The sequence below is a fragment of the Protobothrops mucrosquamatus genome, unplaced genomic scaffold (assembly GCF_001527695.2).
Source record: "Protobothrops mucrosquamatus isolate PMUCROS unplaced genomic scaffold, P.Mucros_1.0 scaffold67, whole genome shotgun sequence".
In the NCBI taxonomy this organism is placed as follows: Eukaryota; Metazoa; Chordata; class Lepidosauria; order Squamata; family Viperidae; genus Protobothrops; species Protobothrops mucrosquamatus.
This window is the reverse complement of record NW_015386445.1, coordinates 544,280-562,528: the sequence shown is the minus strand read 5'-3', so window position 1 is coordinate 562,528 and position 18,249 is coordinate 544,280. Positions and strand designations below refer to the sequence as shown.

Below are 18,249 nucleotides of genomic sequence, written 5' to 3'. Positions count from 1 at the left end.
GCTCCGGAGCGGCGGGCGGTTGGGCGGCGGCGGCGGCGGCCCGGAAACGAAGGAGCGGCGGCGGCGGCGGCGGCTCTCAGCCGGACGCCGAGGGGAGGGGTCTGCGGGGGGCGGGGCTTCTCCTGGACTGACAGGCGGCGGGGGGCGGGGCCGGAAACGGTTGAGCGCCCGGAGCGGCTCTTTCCGCCAAGCGGCGCCTTCGGGAGCCCCGCCGGTCTCGGTTGGCGTGACGCCGGCAGGCAGCCCGATTCCCTTCGGCTATGGCCGACGTCCTCCAGGGCCGCCCGGCTGTCTCGGCTCAGGGGCGTCGCCTCCTTCCAAGCCGAGGAGGGTCCGCCGGGAAGGGGAGAGCCCCCGAGACGCGCTTCGTACGGATTGGAAGCCCGCTTTGCTATTCTGACGGCTGTAACTCCCAAGTGCTGTGGTCTTGTTTATTCTCCGACACCGAGAGATTCCCGTTGACTGAGAGGTCACCCCAAATATTGATTTGATTTGGATTTCTCTTCTGTTCGTTTACTTTCCATTTTGTTAACTGATAAAAATAAACTAAACACTTATATTTCTGAAAGCTTTCTTAATTTAGAGCATTTTTGCACAACTGCCTAAAACTTTTGCACGGTGCGGGTAGTCTCAACTTACAACAGTTCTTTTAGTGACCGTTTGAAGTTACAATGGCATTGAAAAAAAGTGACTTATGGCCATTTTTCACAAGACTCTTGCAGTACCCCCCATGGTCACGTGATCAAAATCAACTGAGATTTATGGCAGTTGCCGTGTCTTGGGGTCATGTGATCCTCATTTAAAACCTCCTGACCAGCAAAGTCAATGGGGAAACCAGGTTCACTTAACAACCATATTACCAACAACTACAGTGATTCACTTAACGAGTATTGCAAGAACAGTCGGAAAATGGGGCAAAACTCACTTAACAAATGTCTCGCTTAGGAACAGAAATTTTGGGCTCAATTGTGGTCATGTGTCGAGGACTGCCTGTACTGTACTTTAGGTCTCTATGGTCCTTTGAGACGCAAGTGACCACGCTCTTGGACACATTGTGTGCTGACCTAAGTCTCTGGAGACGCTCTCATGCTGGGAAAGAGAGGAGGAGAGAGAAAGGCAGCAGCAAGGTGGAGGGACTCTGCTACATTGGGGATGAGTGCAGCACAGGAGAATTGAAAGAACAGGTTAGGGACAAGATCTATGCAGTTGCTAGGAGTGGATAACAACGTGATGGAACATAATTAATTGGTCCTGCTTCAGGTGCAGCTATTGAACTCTGGAGAAAAGCTGCAGGTACCAGGGAGCTGGTACATCCTTCTCTGTTCAAGCAAAACTATTCCTGAGCCATCTGTGAAGGAAGCAAATGTCTTTCTTCCTGCCCTCTCCCTGGATTATCCTGGTTGCCACCAATTAATTACTTTTAGCCTCACCATCCCTGAACAAACCAGGTCAGGGGGGGGTCACAGGGTATGGTCAGAAAAGTCAGGCTCTTGGCTGTGAGAGTGCAGTGCACGGGATAACGGGTGGAGCTTCTACTGCAGCATCAGAGCCCCATCTTGACTTTTTGGAACACGCCCTGTGGAGATTCGTGAAACATGTTACAGAAGGAAGGTGCAAGAATTATATTGCAAGTCAACAAGGATTTGATGTAAAAAAGTTTAAACTGATAAAAGTATTTGAAAATATTAGTTTTTGGCAAAAAGCGATTTTGAAAATACTGGAATTAAATGGATCAATAGACTGGATTTTCATACGAATGTTGTTTAATGTTAAAAGCACACAGGCAATTGGTGTATTTTGCAAAATAAGAGATAAAGGTAATATGAAACAGATAGTATGACTGCAACTACAGAGTGTCAAATGAGGCTCAAATAAATGTCCAATGACTATTAAGGACACAGAAAGTCAAAACTAGAAAAAAAAAAAAGCCTGGTGCTGATCCAAGGACCGGGGGTTGGGGACCCCTGTGCTAGATACACAATGCAGTCCTGACAGCCTAAATTGCTGGTTCATTCTGTTCAGTGCTTACACGCCTATCCTCAATGCTCCGCAGTGAGCAAACTAGCTTTACACCAGCTGACTCGTGGCGCTCAGGTTGCTGGCTCTTTCAGGCTCCTCCGCCAGTCTCGCCTCGCTTCACCTCGTGTCACGATGCCTCAGGTCTCGCCAAGTCCAGCACACACACGAACGCAGCTAGGTTCTTCCCACCAAAGTGGTACCCATTTGTCTACTCACAATATTGCATGTTTTCGAACTGCTGGGTGGGCAGAAACTAGTGATCGAATGACAGGAACTCACTCCGTCTCACAGAGCCGGGCTTCAACCTCCAGAAGGCAGACCATTTCTGGCTGGCAGGTCCAGAATCATTAAGCCTCTGTGCCACCACACACCCCCAATCTGAAAGAGAATTTATATAAAATGATGAACCATTAGTATATGAACCCCCAAAAATATGCAGTGTGTGTAAAGGCACTTCAAAGTTATGTTGGAAATGTGAATAACAATCCTTTTATAATGTTTGGTAATGAGTTTTAGGTTCAAATATAGTGATTTAGACTAGGCTGTCTTGTTATTTTGAACCACCAAAGGGCTAAAGGTTGTGAAGGACATAGAATTACACCTTTTATCAGTGGATTTACATTACCCATAAACTGTTTTAGGCAGATCAGTCTGAGGTGAAGCAGAGAGAAAAAGCAACTTGTACAAACTCCTAAAAGCGGGAGAGCCTGAATACTACTCTGTATTGCCATCTGCTGTCGATATCAAGTGCAGTATTATAAACCAATTCAATCCTTCACACGGATACAGGTGATCCCCAAGTTACGACAGTTCACTTGGTGAACCCCCAATCCCGAAATTATGACTGTTGCAGCACCACGGCGGCCGTTCACGCTCAGGAAGGACCGCAGAGGCAGCGCAGCATTCGCCCTGCCCGTTCCCCCCTCCCGCCCCGCTGCGCCGGGTCACTTACCCGGCGAAGGCCTGTCTGGCTCCTCTCCTCCGAGGATTTCGCTTCCAGCACCCGCTCGGCTTGCACCGAGAGCGGAACGTTCCGGGCGCTGCGATCCCGCAGGACTTCAGGCACCGCCTCGGAGGGTCCCGTCGGTTTGCAAAGGTCTCGCCCGGAGACGGGAAGCTTCTGGGCGCCGGGATCCCGTGTCCCTTTCCCTCCCAAGTCGGCTGAGGGAGGTTTGAAAGGCCGCCGAGCCGGCTTCTCCTTCGGCCGGATGGCGCCCCATGTCAGTCAAGTGAAACTCGCGAGCTCTGCTTCTCATTCAGCTCTAATCGAGTAAGCGCAGCCGGGATCCACACGACGCGCGAAGCCGAGGCGGGCGCGCTTGTTCCGACGGGAGGAGGAGAGGCGCAGAGGCCTCCGGGGGGGCGGGGCCAGGCCAGGCCAGGGGCGGCTCCCTCCACCGCGCCCCTCCTCCTCCTCCTCCCCCTCCCCCTCCCCGCGCATTAGCAGCAGCGCCAGCGCCGCCCCCTGAGAGGCGGGGCGTGGGCGGGGCTCCCGATCTCCGCCAAAAGCGCCCGCGCGCCCCGCACATCCTCCTCCTCCTCCCGCGCTCCCCTCCGCAGCATGGCGCTCTCCGCCGATCCCTGCTTCCAGCGGCTGGCCGAATGGCAGCGGGCCCACGCCGGGCAGCTGGTGCTGCGGAAGCTGTTCGAGGCCGACCCCGAGCGCTTCCCCAAGTTCAGGTGGGCCCCGGCCGGCCATCCATCCCCCGCCCCCCCTCCCCGCAATCGGGAGCCCCCCCTCCCCCCCGGCTGACCAAGGCCGCGCCCGGCTGCCTCGCGGGGAAGCTTCGAGGACCCGGACGGCGCCCTCTCCGTGCGGCCTGACCGGAGTCGCGGAAGCCGGCCGGGCCGGGCAGCTCCCGGTCTTTCAAAGGGGGGGGGGGGAGGCGGCGATGGCGGCGGCTTCTACCCGGAGGGGGGCTTGGAGGGGGGGCTTTTTCCTGGAAGGGGCTCGGGAGATTTGGAGGTCACGCCTGGACCTGCTCTTCAGCGGGCAGAGGCGCAGCTCGAGAAGCGCGGCCGTCTAGGGCTTCTGCTCCGCCACTTCCGCCTGTTGCCTCTTTGGAAATCATACATTCGGGTTGTGAATCAGCAATTGCTAACAGGTGTGGGTTTCCCCCACACATTCATGCACAGAAGTATGTGTATCTGCCCGTATTTACTTTGTCCCGCAGGGTTGTGTTGCAGGTGTGGTTGGATTTGCACAAGCTCCTTTTCAAGCAGGATAACGAAAGGCCCCGTAGCTGCATTAGCTTAGTCTGTTCAACTCGATTAATGTCAATCCTGATCGGGTGTGTGTGTGTGTGTGTGTGTGTGTGTGACATTTGTGTATTGCATAAACCCAACACATTTCAAAGAATTGGACTGTTTGCCAATCAGCATTCATAAATTGTGTGAAGGTGCTTCGCCCTTTGCTATGTCGAAACCTGATGAATTCTCTCCTTGGACTCGAAACAGCTCCGAGCTTTGATTATTTAATAGAGAATCTCAAATAGCATAATAACGCCCAGAGTAATACTTTTGTATTCCTGTTTCTGTGGTAATGAAATTTGCAGCAGAAGGCATAATAGTCTTATTGCTTCTTGAAAAAAACCGATTTTGCATTCTTCCTGAAATGTTAACCTTTTTACTGAACTTTAGGAGCGTTGGGGAGAGGCGGTGTATGGAAGACTGGGCTTTGGGGGTTTCTGTGATGCAAAACGCAAAGAACCAGGAATGTGAGCAAATATTTCTAAGAAAAAAAATTGGTTTCTATGGATTTTTAAAATTGACAAGTAGTACATTTGCAGATAATGAGTGGGAAATATTTAAGGGATATTCTTTTTCTTAAATGTCCATTTAAGAAATCCTGACACTTATTAACTGAGGACCATGAACCTCCTTCAAAATTGTTTAATTTGAAGAAAAGGACCATATATAGACCACCACTTTTTATTTACTTAAAACCTGTGTCCTGACAGGTTGCATTAGTGCTGGGATGCCATTTTTGCAAGTTGTGGTTTTGGTGCAATTACTCTGATTCTTCCCTTGGTGGGTGAGCTTCCCACTTGAGCTTAACTTCCTCCTTTGAAAGCGCATTGGCCCTTTTAGGTGTGAAGGGCACAGAGATTTCCCTGGGTGTTGGTGTCATGCAGATAGAGGAACTGCCAGTAGTGTGTTCTTTCAGTGGCTGGGGGGGGGGGGTTTGAATATTTGTGGCGTGTTGCAAGGACTCCTGCTACAATTTTCATGAGTTTCTCACCTCAACCCAGCAGTTGTATGTTGGAGGTTCTGGGGATTGGAGGACCAAATGCACATTTTTGGGGCAGTTCATGGAAAGTTGGGCAAGAGATTCAGCTCTCATTTGCTGGTTTTCGCTAGAGTTTCCCGGCAGTGGTGATCTTCTGTTACCCAAGTTCCAAAATGACTTTCAAAATTTTAAGAGAATCGGGAAGTAGCTATTTCACTTCTTCAAAGTGTTTTCTGCCTGTGGAGAGAGTTCTTCTGCCTTATCTATCCAAAGGGTCAGTTTGGTGTAGTGTTAAGGCACCAGGCTAGAAACCCGGAAGTTCTCGTCCCAACTTAGGCTCCAAGCCAGCTGGGTGACCTTGAAAACTGTCAGAAGAAGCCAGCAAGGACAAAGCACTTTGAAACCCTTGTGGCAGAAAACTGCAGGCAATCAACATGACCTGAAGGCACACATGCACACAGAAAATGTCCGCCCACCCAGAAAATCTGGATTCTCGTGTTCTCAATGAAATATATCTTTGATGGTTTAACTGAATGTTTTCATGAAGTGCTTTGACTCCTTGAGTAGAGGTACAAATGTCTTGGTGAGGTATAAATAAAGCATTTTCTAATGCCCCTTCTTTGGTTTAGAGAGCACCAAGGACCCCACATCTCTCCTACTCTTCCAGGGCATGGATGCATTAAAGTATTTGCAAGTAGACTTCGTTATTCGTATTCTCCTGAGCTCACCTGAAAGTCAGCTGTTTTCTGTATTTATGTCTTGCCCCAGTGTTGTAATTGTTCTGCCCTGGTGTAAGAGCCTTCCTTGCCCTTTGGAAATTTGGAATGATGACTTCACCCATGTTTCCCTTCAGGGATGTTTTAGAGGTACCTCTTGATTTGAGAAAAGGAACTGTTGAGGAGTTAGTTAATTCCTAATGTTGGCTCTTCTTTTCCTATGGACTGACGCGTGGGCATATTCCCTGAAAAGCTGGCTTGCTTAAAAATAATTTGTACAACAACAAAATGTACTTATTTGCTATCATTTGTCTGCTGCCTCTTATGCTCCTAGTTGGATTAGAGGATTGTTAGGATTTCCCTTCATTACATACCTTCCTATTTCAGACAAGGTAAGTGGTGGGATGTTCGTTTATGTAATGGAGTTGCTTGCTCTCTTGCAGTGTCACCCTGAAGACAGAGCATGGGGACATCTTGGTGGACTATTCAAAGAATCTTGTTACAGAAGAAGTTATGAAGTTGCTGCTGGAACTGGTAATTTAATTTATTTCTAGGTTCTGTCATGTTGGGCTTGAGCTGCTCCTCTTTATAAAGCCCTAGATATACCAACTTGCCTCCACTAACCAACTTGCCCAGAACATAGGAGGCATTTTGTGGGTTTGACATGACTTTCCTAAGAGATGTTTTACTTTTACATTTCCTGGACATGTGCAAGGATTGGTTGGTTTCCCTCAGTCTTCTGCCATGAGCAGTTCAGTGCCCTCCTTTTGACTAGGAGTCTGTGATATGCCCAATCCTAACTTAAAGAAAATAAGCAGAAAAGGACTCTGGCGTTAACGTAGCACCTTCCTGATGACCAGCAATGGTGATACCCAGGTTCCAGCCCACACTCCATCGTGGAAACTCATGGGGTGACTTTGGGCCAGTTTTTCAGCCTAGCCCCATTTGACAAGGATGTTTTTATGGGAGTCAATGAGACAGGACTCCCTTGAGCTCCTAGACAAAAGGTCAGTTCAGCTACCTAGAGATAGTTGGCTATGTATGGAAAGTGGATCAGCTATTTATCTGATTTATGCTGGAGGATTTGAAAAACCAATTATTTCCTACATTAAATAGCTCCTTTGACTTTCAGGCCAAATCAAGAGGTGTTGAAAAAGCTAGAGAGCAAATGTTCACTGGAGAAAAAATCAACTTCACTGAGGTATGAGCTGATTTTATCCTTGATCTGAAGGTTCTTCATGCTTGTGAAATAGTAACCTTTGAATGGCTTCAGGCTAGAAGGGTGTGCCATAATTTGGTTGCTTTTATCAGTCCATAATAGCTCTAAGCAACTGGATTGGAACAATTTTGGATTCTTAAGTAGTGCAGAAAAATAATCTGAGAGGGCTGGGTGGATATCTTGAGATATGATCTCCTGGTGGGGGGAGGAGGAAACGGGCGTCTAGCATCGCTGGATATTTTTACCCAAGGCTCAAGATATAAATACAAATGTGTGAAAAAGTGAAAGATAGCTCTCCTCAAACGGAACGGCATAGGCCAAATTTGGGGAAGGGGAGAGCTGGCAAAAATAAGGAGGTGTTTGGAAATAGGCCAGATGCATCCAGCCGCTGCACAGAAAATGTCCTGCCCTGGCTTTGTTCCAAGCCCCTTTCCTTCTGACCCAGAGAAGACATAGCGCATGCGTGCACACAAGCAGGCCCAGGGACAATGTGGTACCTGGCTACACAAGGCAGCCTGCAGCCTGCTGTGCCTATTGGAGGCAGGGGAGATGGAAAGAACTGCCCTGTTGTGAATATCCCGTGAGCCTCTAAAAGCTGGGTCTGGAGACAAGCCTCCCCATGACATTCAGGTGCTATAATATCTCCTCCTTTTTCTTCCACTCCAGTTTGGAAGGAGTACTAGTAGGATAAGGGATCAGGTCAAGAGGCAGCTGCTCCTTTGTTAAGAGGGTGTTCTCCAATTCAGAACGCCAAGCTGAGGGGAATAGCCAACACTTTAGAAGATAGGCTCAAGATCCAGAAGGATCTTGACGGTGTTGGGTCCTAGCCAACAAAATGCAGTTCAACGGTGAGAAAAGTAAGATTTTTAGGCAAGCAAAACCAAATGCATAGATACAGAGTAAGTGGTACTTGGCTCAATAGCAGTAACTGTGAGAGGGATCGTGGAGTCCTAGGGGAACTCCCTCTTAAATTTGAACCAGCCGTGTGCTGCAGCCCCCCAAAAAGCCGATGCGGCCCTCAGCTGTATTAACAGTTTTGATAGTTAGAAGTCCTGAAAAGATGAATATGAAATGTCTTGCGCACTTGTTGCAAAACACTTTGCTTCTGCAAAGCCAAATTACCCGGTGCCCTTTGGGAGGGCGTAGGGTAGCTTAAAATACATCTCAGAGGAATTGCATGAGCAAAGCAAGTTCCTCGGTTGTGGCAGAGGCATCAGCCGAGGTTCCTCTTCTAGAACTCTCAGGTTAGGTTTGTTGCTTGGTTGCGTAAGGCCTACACAAAAGTAAAACCAATATTTAAATAGTTTCTGAAGGATCTCCAGCAACCTAGACTTCTTCCAACGGGGAGCCTCCAGCTCTGTGGACCAAAATGTGCAGATGATGGGATACGCTCCCCATTAGGCTCAGATAATTAATGGCTTGCTGGTGAAAGTAAAAATTGCTGGCTGGCTGCTAAGGACAAGCTGCCTACAGGTCTGATCTCATTGAGGTGAGAGAATTATTATGTTAGCAGAATCTTAGTAAAATGCTTTGGGTAGCTCTGAACTTCCTTTCGCTCTCCTCTCCTCACTTCCTGGTGCAGAACCGAGCTGTGCTCCACGTTGCTCTCCGGAATCGCTCAAATGCTCCAATCTTCGTTGAAGGCAAAGATGTTGTTCCGGAAGTAAACCAAGTTTTGGAGAAGATGAAGAATTTCTGTCAGGTATAAAGCATCGCCCGTCATTAACTGAGGACCATCTCTATGACGTATACCGGTAGCATTCTGCGATAACATACACCTGTGTTACATAGACAGGCACTCCTTGACTTATGGCCACAATTGGGACTGGAGTTTCGGTCACTAGGTGAAATGGTTAAGGGAGATGTCATGTGGCCACTTTGCTTAATGACCACAATCCCCGCTGCCATCACTAAGCGAGAATTGATGGTTAAGCAGATGGAGTCCCAGGTGGCAGAGGCCTTGGAGGCTCAGTGAAGGCCACACACAGGTTTGTGCCTGCTGCAGGGTGGCCTGAGCACAAGACCAGGGAAAGAAGCCGCCTCAGCTACCTCAGCTTGGCCCAGCAGCACAGCAGAAAGGCAGGGAAGCACCAAATGCCCAGAAAGCTCCAGTGAAGCCCAGCCCAGGTGCCCCCCCTGCCCCGGACCCAACCTTCGCCGTTCATTTGGTCCTGCTGCTGACAAGCCTTGCCCACCGTGGCCCTCTGCAAGGCAGCTGCTGGCCATGCCAGGCCTTCTCCATGAGGCCACTCTAAGAGCCCAGCCCTGCTTTGGCAGGCTTCCAAACCTTCAAAAAGAAGGCTGCACCCGATGGCCCTCCCTCTGCCCAAGAAGCAAAGCGTGGGGCTTTCTGAAAGGGCTCTTGTCTTCTTTCTTACAGAAAGTCCGTAGCGGTGACTGGAAAGGCTATACTGGAAAAGCCATCACGGATGTGGTCAACATTGGCATTGGAGGCTCTGACTTGGTGAGTGAGTCTCTGCAGCCTCTGCCTGTACAGGAGGATAGCAATGTTCACGGCTTGTCCTCTTCCTGCAGGGGCCCCTCATGGTGACTGAAGCACTGAAGCCTTATTCCAAGGGAGGCCCTCGTGTTTGGTTTGTGTCCAACATTGATGGCACTCACATGGCCAAAACTCTGGCGGAGCTGAACCCTGAGACCGTGCTCTTCATCATTGCCTCCAAGGTATGTCCTGCTCTGGGGAAGGGGCCCTTTCCCCCATTCTTTCGCCTGTAGTAGAGGTAAGGCAGTCTCTGCATTTCTTGGCAACCTGGAAGGTGAGTCCTGCTGCAGCAGCTCAGGGTCATTCATGTGCTGAAAAAGATTCAAAGTGTAGGTGAGTCTTAAGCATTCGTTTTTTCATACATACAAAGATTAAGGTGGCATTAACAATTGGCTTGCTTCCTGTTTTATTTTCCAGTGTTGCCAGCTCAGTCCTTAAACAGACATTTTTTGTGGTCTTTTGAACCAAATACTGAAAATGCAAGATCATCCTGTGCATGAGGGTTATGATTTATGCAGAACACAGAATTTAGCTTTTCTTTCTATAGAGAGTCTGGGTTGTCTTCTTTATAGGCCTTCGTGATGAAGTGCTTAAAAAGAAACTTACTTGGCCCGTTCACAAAGATGCTTCATCTGTTAGTGCTAACCTAAGATTAAAAACTAAGCTGTTCCCTGTTCTCCCTCTGCAACCGGTCAGGTTACCAAGATTTTAAACCTTGGTCTCTGCAGCTCTGCACAGCCGGTTCTGTCCCAAGAAACACGAGGGGCTGCAGAGGTGCCATTTGGAGGAAGCTTCCCCCTGCCACTGAGCCCGCCTCAGCCCCCCCCCCCCCTCCCCCCGTGGATGACCTGGCCGGTTTTTTTTTTACTCTGTCTTCTCTCTTGGTTCCTAGACATTTACCACTCAAGAAACAATCACGAATGCTGAGACTGCTAAAGAATGGTTCCTTCAAGCTGCTAAAGATGTAAGTAGAGGTTTATTATTTTATTTTATTATTTTATGCTTTATTTCATTATTATTATTATTATTTAATTTTTAAATTTCTAGTAAAAGTTATGTTTAAGAACTTGTAATGTTGCTCTAATTGGTTTGTTTTGTTTATTTGAAGCCCTCTGCTGTGGCCAAGCACTTTGCTGCCCTCTCTACCAACGGGGTGAGTACATCACATTTTAAAAATCTGTAGTTCAAGTCAGTATTTCACTAATAAGACATTTGGGGTTGACAATCCTAAGTCCCCATTGATAGATCAAATTAAAGTGTGAAGCTTGACTAAAAAGGCCCAAATATTGCCGGGAGCCTGTCCTGAGAGGGAGATGGGCAATGCAGCCTTACAGACCTCCATATCTGCTTTCTCTCTCTTCTCTTGATATTTCAGCCTAAAGTCAGAGACTTTGGAATTGACACTGCAAACATGTTTGAGTTCTGGGATGTAAGTAAAATCTGTGCAGGGTCACCTTTGTTATTTGGACAGTGTTTCCCTCTCCTCTCCAGCATCCTTTCATAGCGTATGTTTTGCCCCCTCCAGAAGCATGCAGTGGCGTCCTTGTACTAAGCACAGGTCCTGAAATAGCAGGATTCTGTTGAAATACTGGTGTCAGAAGATCTGCCTCGCAGATCTACTCAAATCATTTTGGAATGAAATCAGCTTCCTCCCAATGGATCCTGTCCTCTGGCAGCAGCGCTCCAAGAACTCAGTCTCAGACTTTGGCCAGCCTCCCCATCTCCTGGGCTGTGGCCTCTGTTGCAGGAGCAGCAAGGGATGAGGGGCAGAAGGGCCAAGAGGGACTGGGCTGACGGGATTTGCCCTGGCAGCAGCCGTGCCAGGGCAGGGCAACTGCAGTTGCAGTTGGAGCCGCCTGGAGCCTCCTGCTCCTCAGCTGTCCTGCCAGGGGCTCATCAGGGGTCAGGCTAGGAGGTTGTTGCCCCCATTTTGGCTTAAGCTGCTGCTGGGTAAAAAGAGCTTTAATTGCTCTCAAGTCAATCCAAAGATGCTATTATAAGCCATGACATTTGCCTGTGAAAGCTTGTCGCTTGAGCCACTAAAGGTCACATCTTGTTGGAGACCTCAACCCTGAATTTCCCAAGTCTTGGAAGGGATTGGAGCCCAATGGCTTCGGCAGTAAAGCTCTGGGGATATGTGGCAGAAGCGCACTCTTCATTGTAGGGCTAATCGTTTAAATTGGACACCTTGACTGTCCCATGTGCAAGCCCCTGGGAAGTTCGCCCTGAGTAATCTTCCTTTTGGAGGAAGGCAGGAAGCATTTGACAGTTGCAGTGCTTATTTTCCTGCTGGTTAATCTTAGTAACATATCAAGTATCCCACCTGACTTTCTTCTTCTCATGTATAGAATGTGGCTGAGCTGGGGTGCCAAAAATGCCCCCCTTCTCCGTTCCCTTGGGGATTCAGAAGTATTCTGCCAGAGGGAATGGAATTGGGGGCTGCCGCTGATCAGTGGTAGGGTGAACTCCTGCCCAAGCTCCTCAGCGTAGCCTCTGCCCTTCCCCATCTGGCCATCCATCATTTGGACAAGCACTTCTGCAGATTTGAATGACATTGGCAGAATTCCCCATCGCCAGGAGAGGGCAGAGCTGGCTCTCTTTTGGTGACAGCAGCAGGAAGGGTGGCCACAGGGTGCTTCTTCATGCATGATGCAGAGGGCTCTTCTAGACTTTGCCCCCCCCCCCCCCAAGCTCCCATTTTCATTCCGATGCCATGGATGAATGTACTCTCTGTTTCTCCTTCCACCCCTTCTCTTCGCAGTGGGTTGGTGGACGTTACTCGCTCTGGTCAGCCATCGGCCTCTCCATTGCTCTGCATATTGGTACGTATCTGCTTCCCTGTGAACTGAACGTTCCATGGAGGGTGATTAAAGTTAGTTTAGCTTAATAACTGATTGGACCTTTCTTAAACGGGTGTCTCCCAAGGAAAGAAATTCTTTTAAAACATCTGAGAAGGTTGTAGTATTCTATCAATCTTTTGTGCTTCCATGATTAACTGAATACTTTATTTGGACAAGTGTGATTAGAAACACAAGGAATTTGTCGCCAATCACATGGGAAAATGCACACAGAGGTTAGACAGCTCTGTGAGAATTAGGTGTTCAGCAGAATAATGGCACGAAGGAAAAAATGGGTTGCCAGTTAATTTTCCATTAATTGAGCTTAATTTTTGTATCGCTGGATCGCTGAAGACATTTTCTTCTTCATGAGTGGAACTGTTGGATTTAAGGCAGTGAACCCAATGCAGAGTTAACTCTTGTGCTGATTTAGCTTGGTGAGAGTTGTAGTCCAGCAAATCTTGGTGGTGATGGGTTATTGGAAGGTCTTCCTAGCTCTATTGACAAACTATTGTGTAAGGTTGACTTACCGCCTTCCTCCCTTGGGCTTCCGGCTGGTGTGCAGAAGGACCTCGGAGTAGACTAAGAGCCAGCAGGGCTGCTCCACCTGCTTCCTGGAGCAGTTCAGAGGGTGCCGTTTCTTCTTTACCTTTGGCCTTTCGTTATATCTCCAGCCAGATACAGGAAGCTTCCCTACTTTCCTTCTCACACAAGGTTCTTATCCTTCAATTGAGACAGAATAACATTTAGTATAAAAATATAATTTTGAGAAAACAGATAAAGGTGACTTCGAAATACCTTGGATTTATTGTTATGGACAGGGACAGTGTTGTGAGAAGCGAGTAGTGATAGAGATAGTGAAAGGCTTTTAATTTGACCAATGCAAGCGCAGCTTGGCAAGAGCAAAGCTGGACATTCAAGATATCCAGGCCTGCGATCCCTACAGCAGGTTCCTGCCTGGTTGGGCAGATGGTCTGCAGGGAGGTGGACAAAGAGTCTGGTCAGGCAGAGGGAGGATCTTTCAGCCACAAGAATATTTACTCCAAAACCTCTTGAGAGCTACTTGGGCAGCAGAACATAGGATTAGGCCTTGGACTTTAAAACCTGCATTCTTGAAATATATATTCTATTCTTAATAATGCAACTGTTTTATTTAGGTTTTGACAATTTTGAGAAACTGCTTGCTGGAGCCCACTGGATGGTAAGTCCTTGAATCTTCCCAGCAGCTGCTCTCCTCTGGGACTGGGGGAAATGGTTGACTGTGGTCTACATGCAGCCCTCAAGTTATAGCAAATTGCTGCCAGTGATGCCCTAACCCTTGCAGGACAGGATTCTGAGCTCTTAGGCCTAGGTTAGAATTCCCTCTGGCTAACATAGCCTTAGCTTTCAAAAAAAATGAAATGCTTTCCCTAGCATTGGGAATTGGGAAGCCCTAAAAATCTCTGTATTCCGTTAGAGTTTTGTACTGGGTCTTGTAGGGGTCCACCTTGTCCTGTTAATCCAGTTTTGTTCTTATGCTGTCGCCTAAAAGGACAATCACTTCCGCTCAGCTCCCCTGGAGAAGAATGTCCCCGTGCTGCTGGCAATGTTGGGGATCTGGTACGTCAACTGTTACGGTACAGAAACCCATGCGCTCCTGCCGTACGACCAGTACATGCACCGTTTTGCTGCTTACTTTCAGCAGGTGAGATGGCTTGTTTTTGTTCTCCAGGAGAAGGGGTCCTCACCTGGGGTGGGGGCTGTGCTTCCTTGAGGGTGGTCCTGAGCTTGGGGTGCAATCTCGTTTGTCTTGTTGGTGCATACATTGATGGGATGCATGTGTTCCCGGGCAATATCTGACTCTCCTCACACGCTTTCAGTGCATTTGCGCCATCTCTGGCCAGAATTCGGCCGTATCCCAGCTTTCCTAACCTTTCACGAGAGGAGCAAAGGCCTAAGTAAGCCTGGTGAAATGTTCTGCCGTTCTTGATTAGGGGGATATGGAATCGAATGGGAAGTACATCACCAGGAAGGGCGTCCGTGTGAACTATAATACTGGACCAATCGTGTGGGGCGAACCTGGAACCAATGGGCAACATGCCTTCTATCAGCTGATTCATCAAGGTATAGAAAAAGGGGTGGGGCTTTTAGCCAACTTAGCCAATTAAAGGAGGTTGGACTCCAGTCTGTCTGGAGCTGCTGTAGAAAAGCACCCACTTTGATGCGAGTTCCTCAGTGTCAGATGTTAGTTTGTGGGACCATTGAGTGACTACAGACTAACATTTAAAATACAAAGCTGTATGTTTTAACTGCACAGAACTTGTCTGCAAAATTCTTGGTGGCCAATCTAGTTGTGTGATGTTCTTTGTACAGCAATCATCAACCATGGTGGGATCAGACTCTGGTCTCCAGATCTTGTTGAGATTCAGCTGGCCTCACCAGCAGACAGCCTGACCGTGACCAGGGAGGGGATAAGGTGACCCGTAGCCCGGCAGTAGTTCCATGTCCCTGCTATTATAAAATGACTTTTTCCTCCATCTTTTTTGCAGGTACTCGCATGATCCCGTGTGACTTTCTGATTCCAGTCCAGACCCAGAATCCAATCAGAAATGGCCTGCATCACAAGGTAAAATGGCTTGAAACCCACTTTCCCCTCTCCTCACCTTCCTCTAACCTTGTGCTAAGCTCCGTCCGGTTCCCATCTTGTTTTGAACGAGCAACCTTCCTGCCCTAAATAAGTTCAAAGAGACAGTTAATGAGTCGTCTTCTGGAAATGATGCCAAATGTTGAGAAAGGGTCTGGGTGACCGATTTGTGGAGCTTAATGGACCCATCTCAAGTTGCAGACTTGGAAGAGTCTGGCTGCTGGGAAGGCAAAGCAAGGCAGGACGTGGATCCATGGAGTAAAGACCCTATTGTGACCCAAGAGCCTTCATGAAGTCACCTCAAGTTGTGTCAGATCGTAAATGTGATTTCTTGGGTCCCCCTCCGTCTGTACTGGCATTCTAGAATTTTAGCCAGAGAAAGATGAAAGGTTGAGAAATTAAAGCCAGAATATCCCATGTGAAAATGTCTTTTGCCACAGAAGAACAGTGCTCCTCAGTCCCATCAAACAGTGGTGGCGTAGCAAAAGAAAAGATACAAATCTCTGTACTTCTGCCATATTTAAATTTATCTTTTCTAATGAGTCTTATTTCTCCTGTTTTCAGGGAAAAGTATACGACAGCTCAGCGTAGGGAGTTGCATGTTAAATTCGATGCTCTTCTAATTTCCTTAAGCTGGACTTGGTCAGGACAGATCTAGGCTTGGCCTTTTGGCATTTGCCTTGTTGCCCTGGCGTGCCCAGTGGGCATCTTTTCTCCTCCACGGTGTTCAGGTGGTGATGTGGCTACCAAACCGGTAGCTGCTCTTCAGCAGAAGAGAAGCCGTTTGTCCTGGCCGGCTGCCCAACTTGCCATTCTAACTTCTGGCTTTTCCTGCTAGATTCTTCTAGCCAACTTTCTCGCTCAAACAGAGGCCTTAATGAAAGGGAAGACGACAGAGGAGGCCCGCCAGGAGTTACAGGCTGCTGGACTGAGTGGGGAGGCTCTGGAGAAGCTGCTTCCACATAAGGTACTTGGAGCGAGTCCAGGTTTCCTCCAGATCTCAGTGGAAGCCCACTTACCGTCCCTTCCTTTTGTTCACTGATTTGATCAATGAATGATGGGTTGGATGGTCTCAACGGGTGAGGGATCAAGACCTGGGCTTCAGGAGTGCCATCGGTCGATTTAGCCTGCTGCTGCTAATTAGGAGCTTTCGGTTTGTTCAGAGGACGAGCACTCCAGTCCACCTGGATAGACAACACAGCCTGAGTTTTGCAAGCTGTGTCATGCTCAAGCTTGCTTTAGAAGGACGCAAGGAGTCGTGGCTGTCTGTTCCAAAGAGGTTGCAACCACAAGCTTCTCTGTATGGGAATGCCTAGGAACGCGGTTTATGTCCATGAAGCCAATACTAAACTTTCTTGACTTCAGGACTTTTTTAGGATCTGGTGTTTTGGGGATGGAACAGAGAACTGTTAATATTTTATAGCTAGCAGATAATCTCTGTTTCTTGAAAGGTCTTTGAAGGAAATCGCCCAACCAATTCCATTGTCTTTACTAAGCTTACTCCATTCATTCTTGGAGCCTTAATTGGTAAGTTTTTCCTCTTCAATATTTTTGTTTCTTAAGTATATTGTCTCAAAAGACTTATTATTAATACTGCTTTTGTTGAAAACAATCTCTTTCCAGCCATGTACGAACACAAGATCTTTGTTCAAGGAATTGTATGGGATATTAATAGCTATGACCAGTGGGGGTAAGTGTCCTACCATATATCAATTATTAATACTGGCGGTTCCCCCCCCCCCCCCCTAAGATGTTATCATGGCTTTCCTGGGAGTTAGAACTTCCTTACTTAGTCAGTTCAATTTGTTTGGCTGCCCATCTCAAACAAGTGATTCTGGGCAATGAACAGTCCTAAAATCGATTAATGTATTGCGTTCCTAACAAGGCAGAATGAATTTGGGCTGACTAGTTTGGAGAAAAAGAATAAAATCTGGGCCCATTTCACAGGGCCTTAACTGGAGACCAAATGGGCCTTCACTGCAACACAAAAGTCATAGCCATAAAACCTCTTTTTGGTACATTTTCTCTTGAGTTCAGGGTTTAGCATATTGAATGACCCGGTCAACTTATAAGGCTCGGATTCAAATCTTTTCTCAACATTTGAGAAGTTAGTTTGGTAACATTTTACCATTTAATGTTTGCGTAGTCATGGACTTGGTTTTCGTGCTGTAAATGTTTGTGACAGCGTGCCAAGCCCTAAATTGTCTATTACAAGGCACAGTGTTTGGATTCCCACTACAGACAAAATACGTTTTAGTGTGGTTTTGACATCAGGCCACTCTTTCAGCCAGCTGCCCTCTCCTGCTATATTACAAAGGGATTTCGGAACAATTGGGGACAGTGAGAATAGGAATTTGGTGCTTGTTTTAAAGCTTTCACTCCAAAGCCTGAATTTTCCCCCTCTTTTCCTTTCTTAAGTGTTGAGCTTGGAAAACAACTGGCAAAAAAAATTGAGCCTGAACTGGCATCCGATGCACCAGTCACCTCCCACGATGCCTCAACTAACGGGCTGATCGCCTTCATCAAGAAGAACCGAGCCTGACCGCAACAGGCTGCCGGCCCGATGGCCAGATCAGTGTTGTAGCTGCTGCTTTGTTAGCCGCTTCCCAGGTCAGACTTCTCACCAGTTCTGGCCTCGTTGTTCTTGATGGTTAGCTTTATTGTACCGGAAGCCGTGTTTGCAAAGGAATCCTTAAACAAATCTAGAAATTTGAATTAGTGACCGTTTCATGGCAACTGTGACGTGTAGAGCACCGCATCCCTCTTGTGTCAGTCCCTGTGCCTGGTCCTGCTGTGGACGGGAGCAGCCTGTAGAGGATGGTTAAACCCTTTCCGTGTTGTCTTGTGAAGACCCAGCCTTACCTGCACAGAAATAAACCAGAATTAATCATCACATTTCTCTTTCTGTTCTTTATTTGGACTGTACCTTGTCTTGTCAGTGTACAGAGGGAGTTAAGCATCCTGAGAACCTGCAGAGTTAGGTTTTTCATCCTCAGAAAAAAGGCTTCAAGCTACCTCAGACTTCCAGTCCAGGGATCAGTGGTGGTCTCCATATTGAGCACTTCTGGTTCTCTTTGATGGGTGTCTCCTTCTAAGTTCATTTTGA

General features: G+C 47.8%; 1 protein-coding gene across 1 annotated transcript; it reads left to right on the top strand.

Moving 5' to 3' along the window:
* Window positions 1-3,553: 3,553 nt before the first annotated feature.
* On the top strand, window positions 3,554-18,038 carry GPI (glucose-6-phosphate isomerase). Its single transcript, XM_015812089.1, has 18 exons — window positions 3,554-3,699; window positions 6,408-6,498; window positions 7,097-7,165; window positions 8,766-8,885; window positions 9,564-9,647; window positions 9,719-9,865; window positions 10,576-10,647; window positions 10,792-10,836; window positions 11,059-11,112; window positions 12,445-12,505; window positions 13,678-13,721; window positions 14,052-14,204; window positions 14,494-14,623; window positions 15,049-15,125; window positions 15,982-16,110; window positions 16,595-16,670; window positions 16,767-16,833; window positions 17,562-18,038. The coding sequence occupies exons 1-18, from the start codon at window positions 3,581-3,583 to the stop codon at window positions 17,683-17,685; spliced, it is 1,662 nt and encodes a 553-aa protein (XP_015667575.1). The 5' UTR covers window positions 3,554-3,580; the 3' UTR covers window positions 17,686-18,038.
* Window positions 18,039-18,249: the final 211 nt, after the last annotated feature.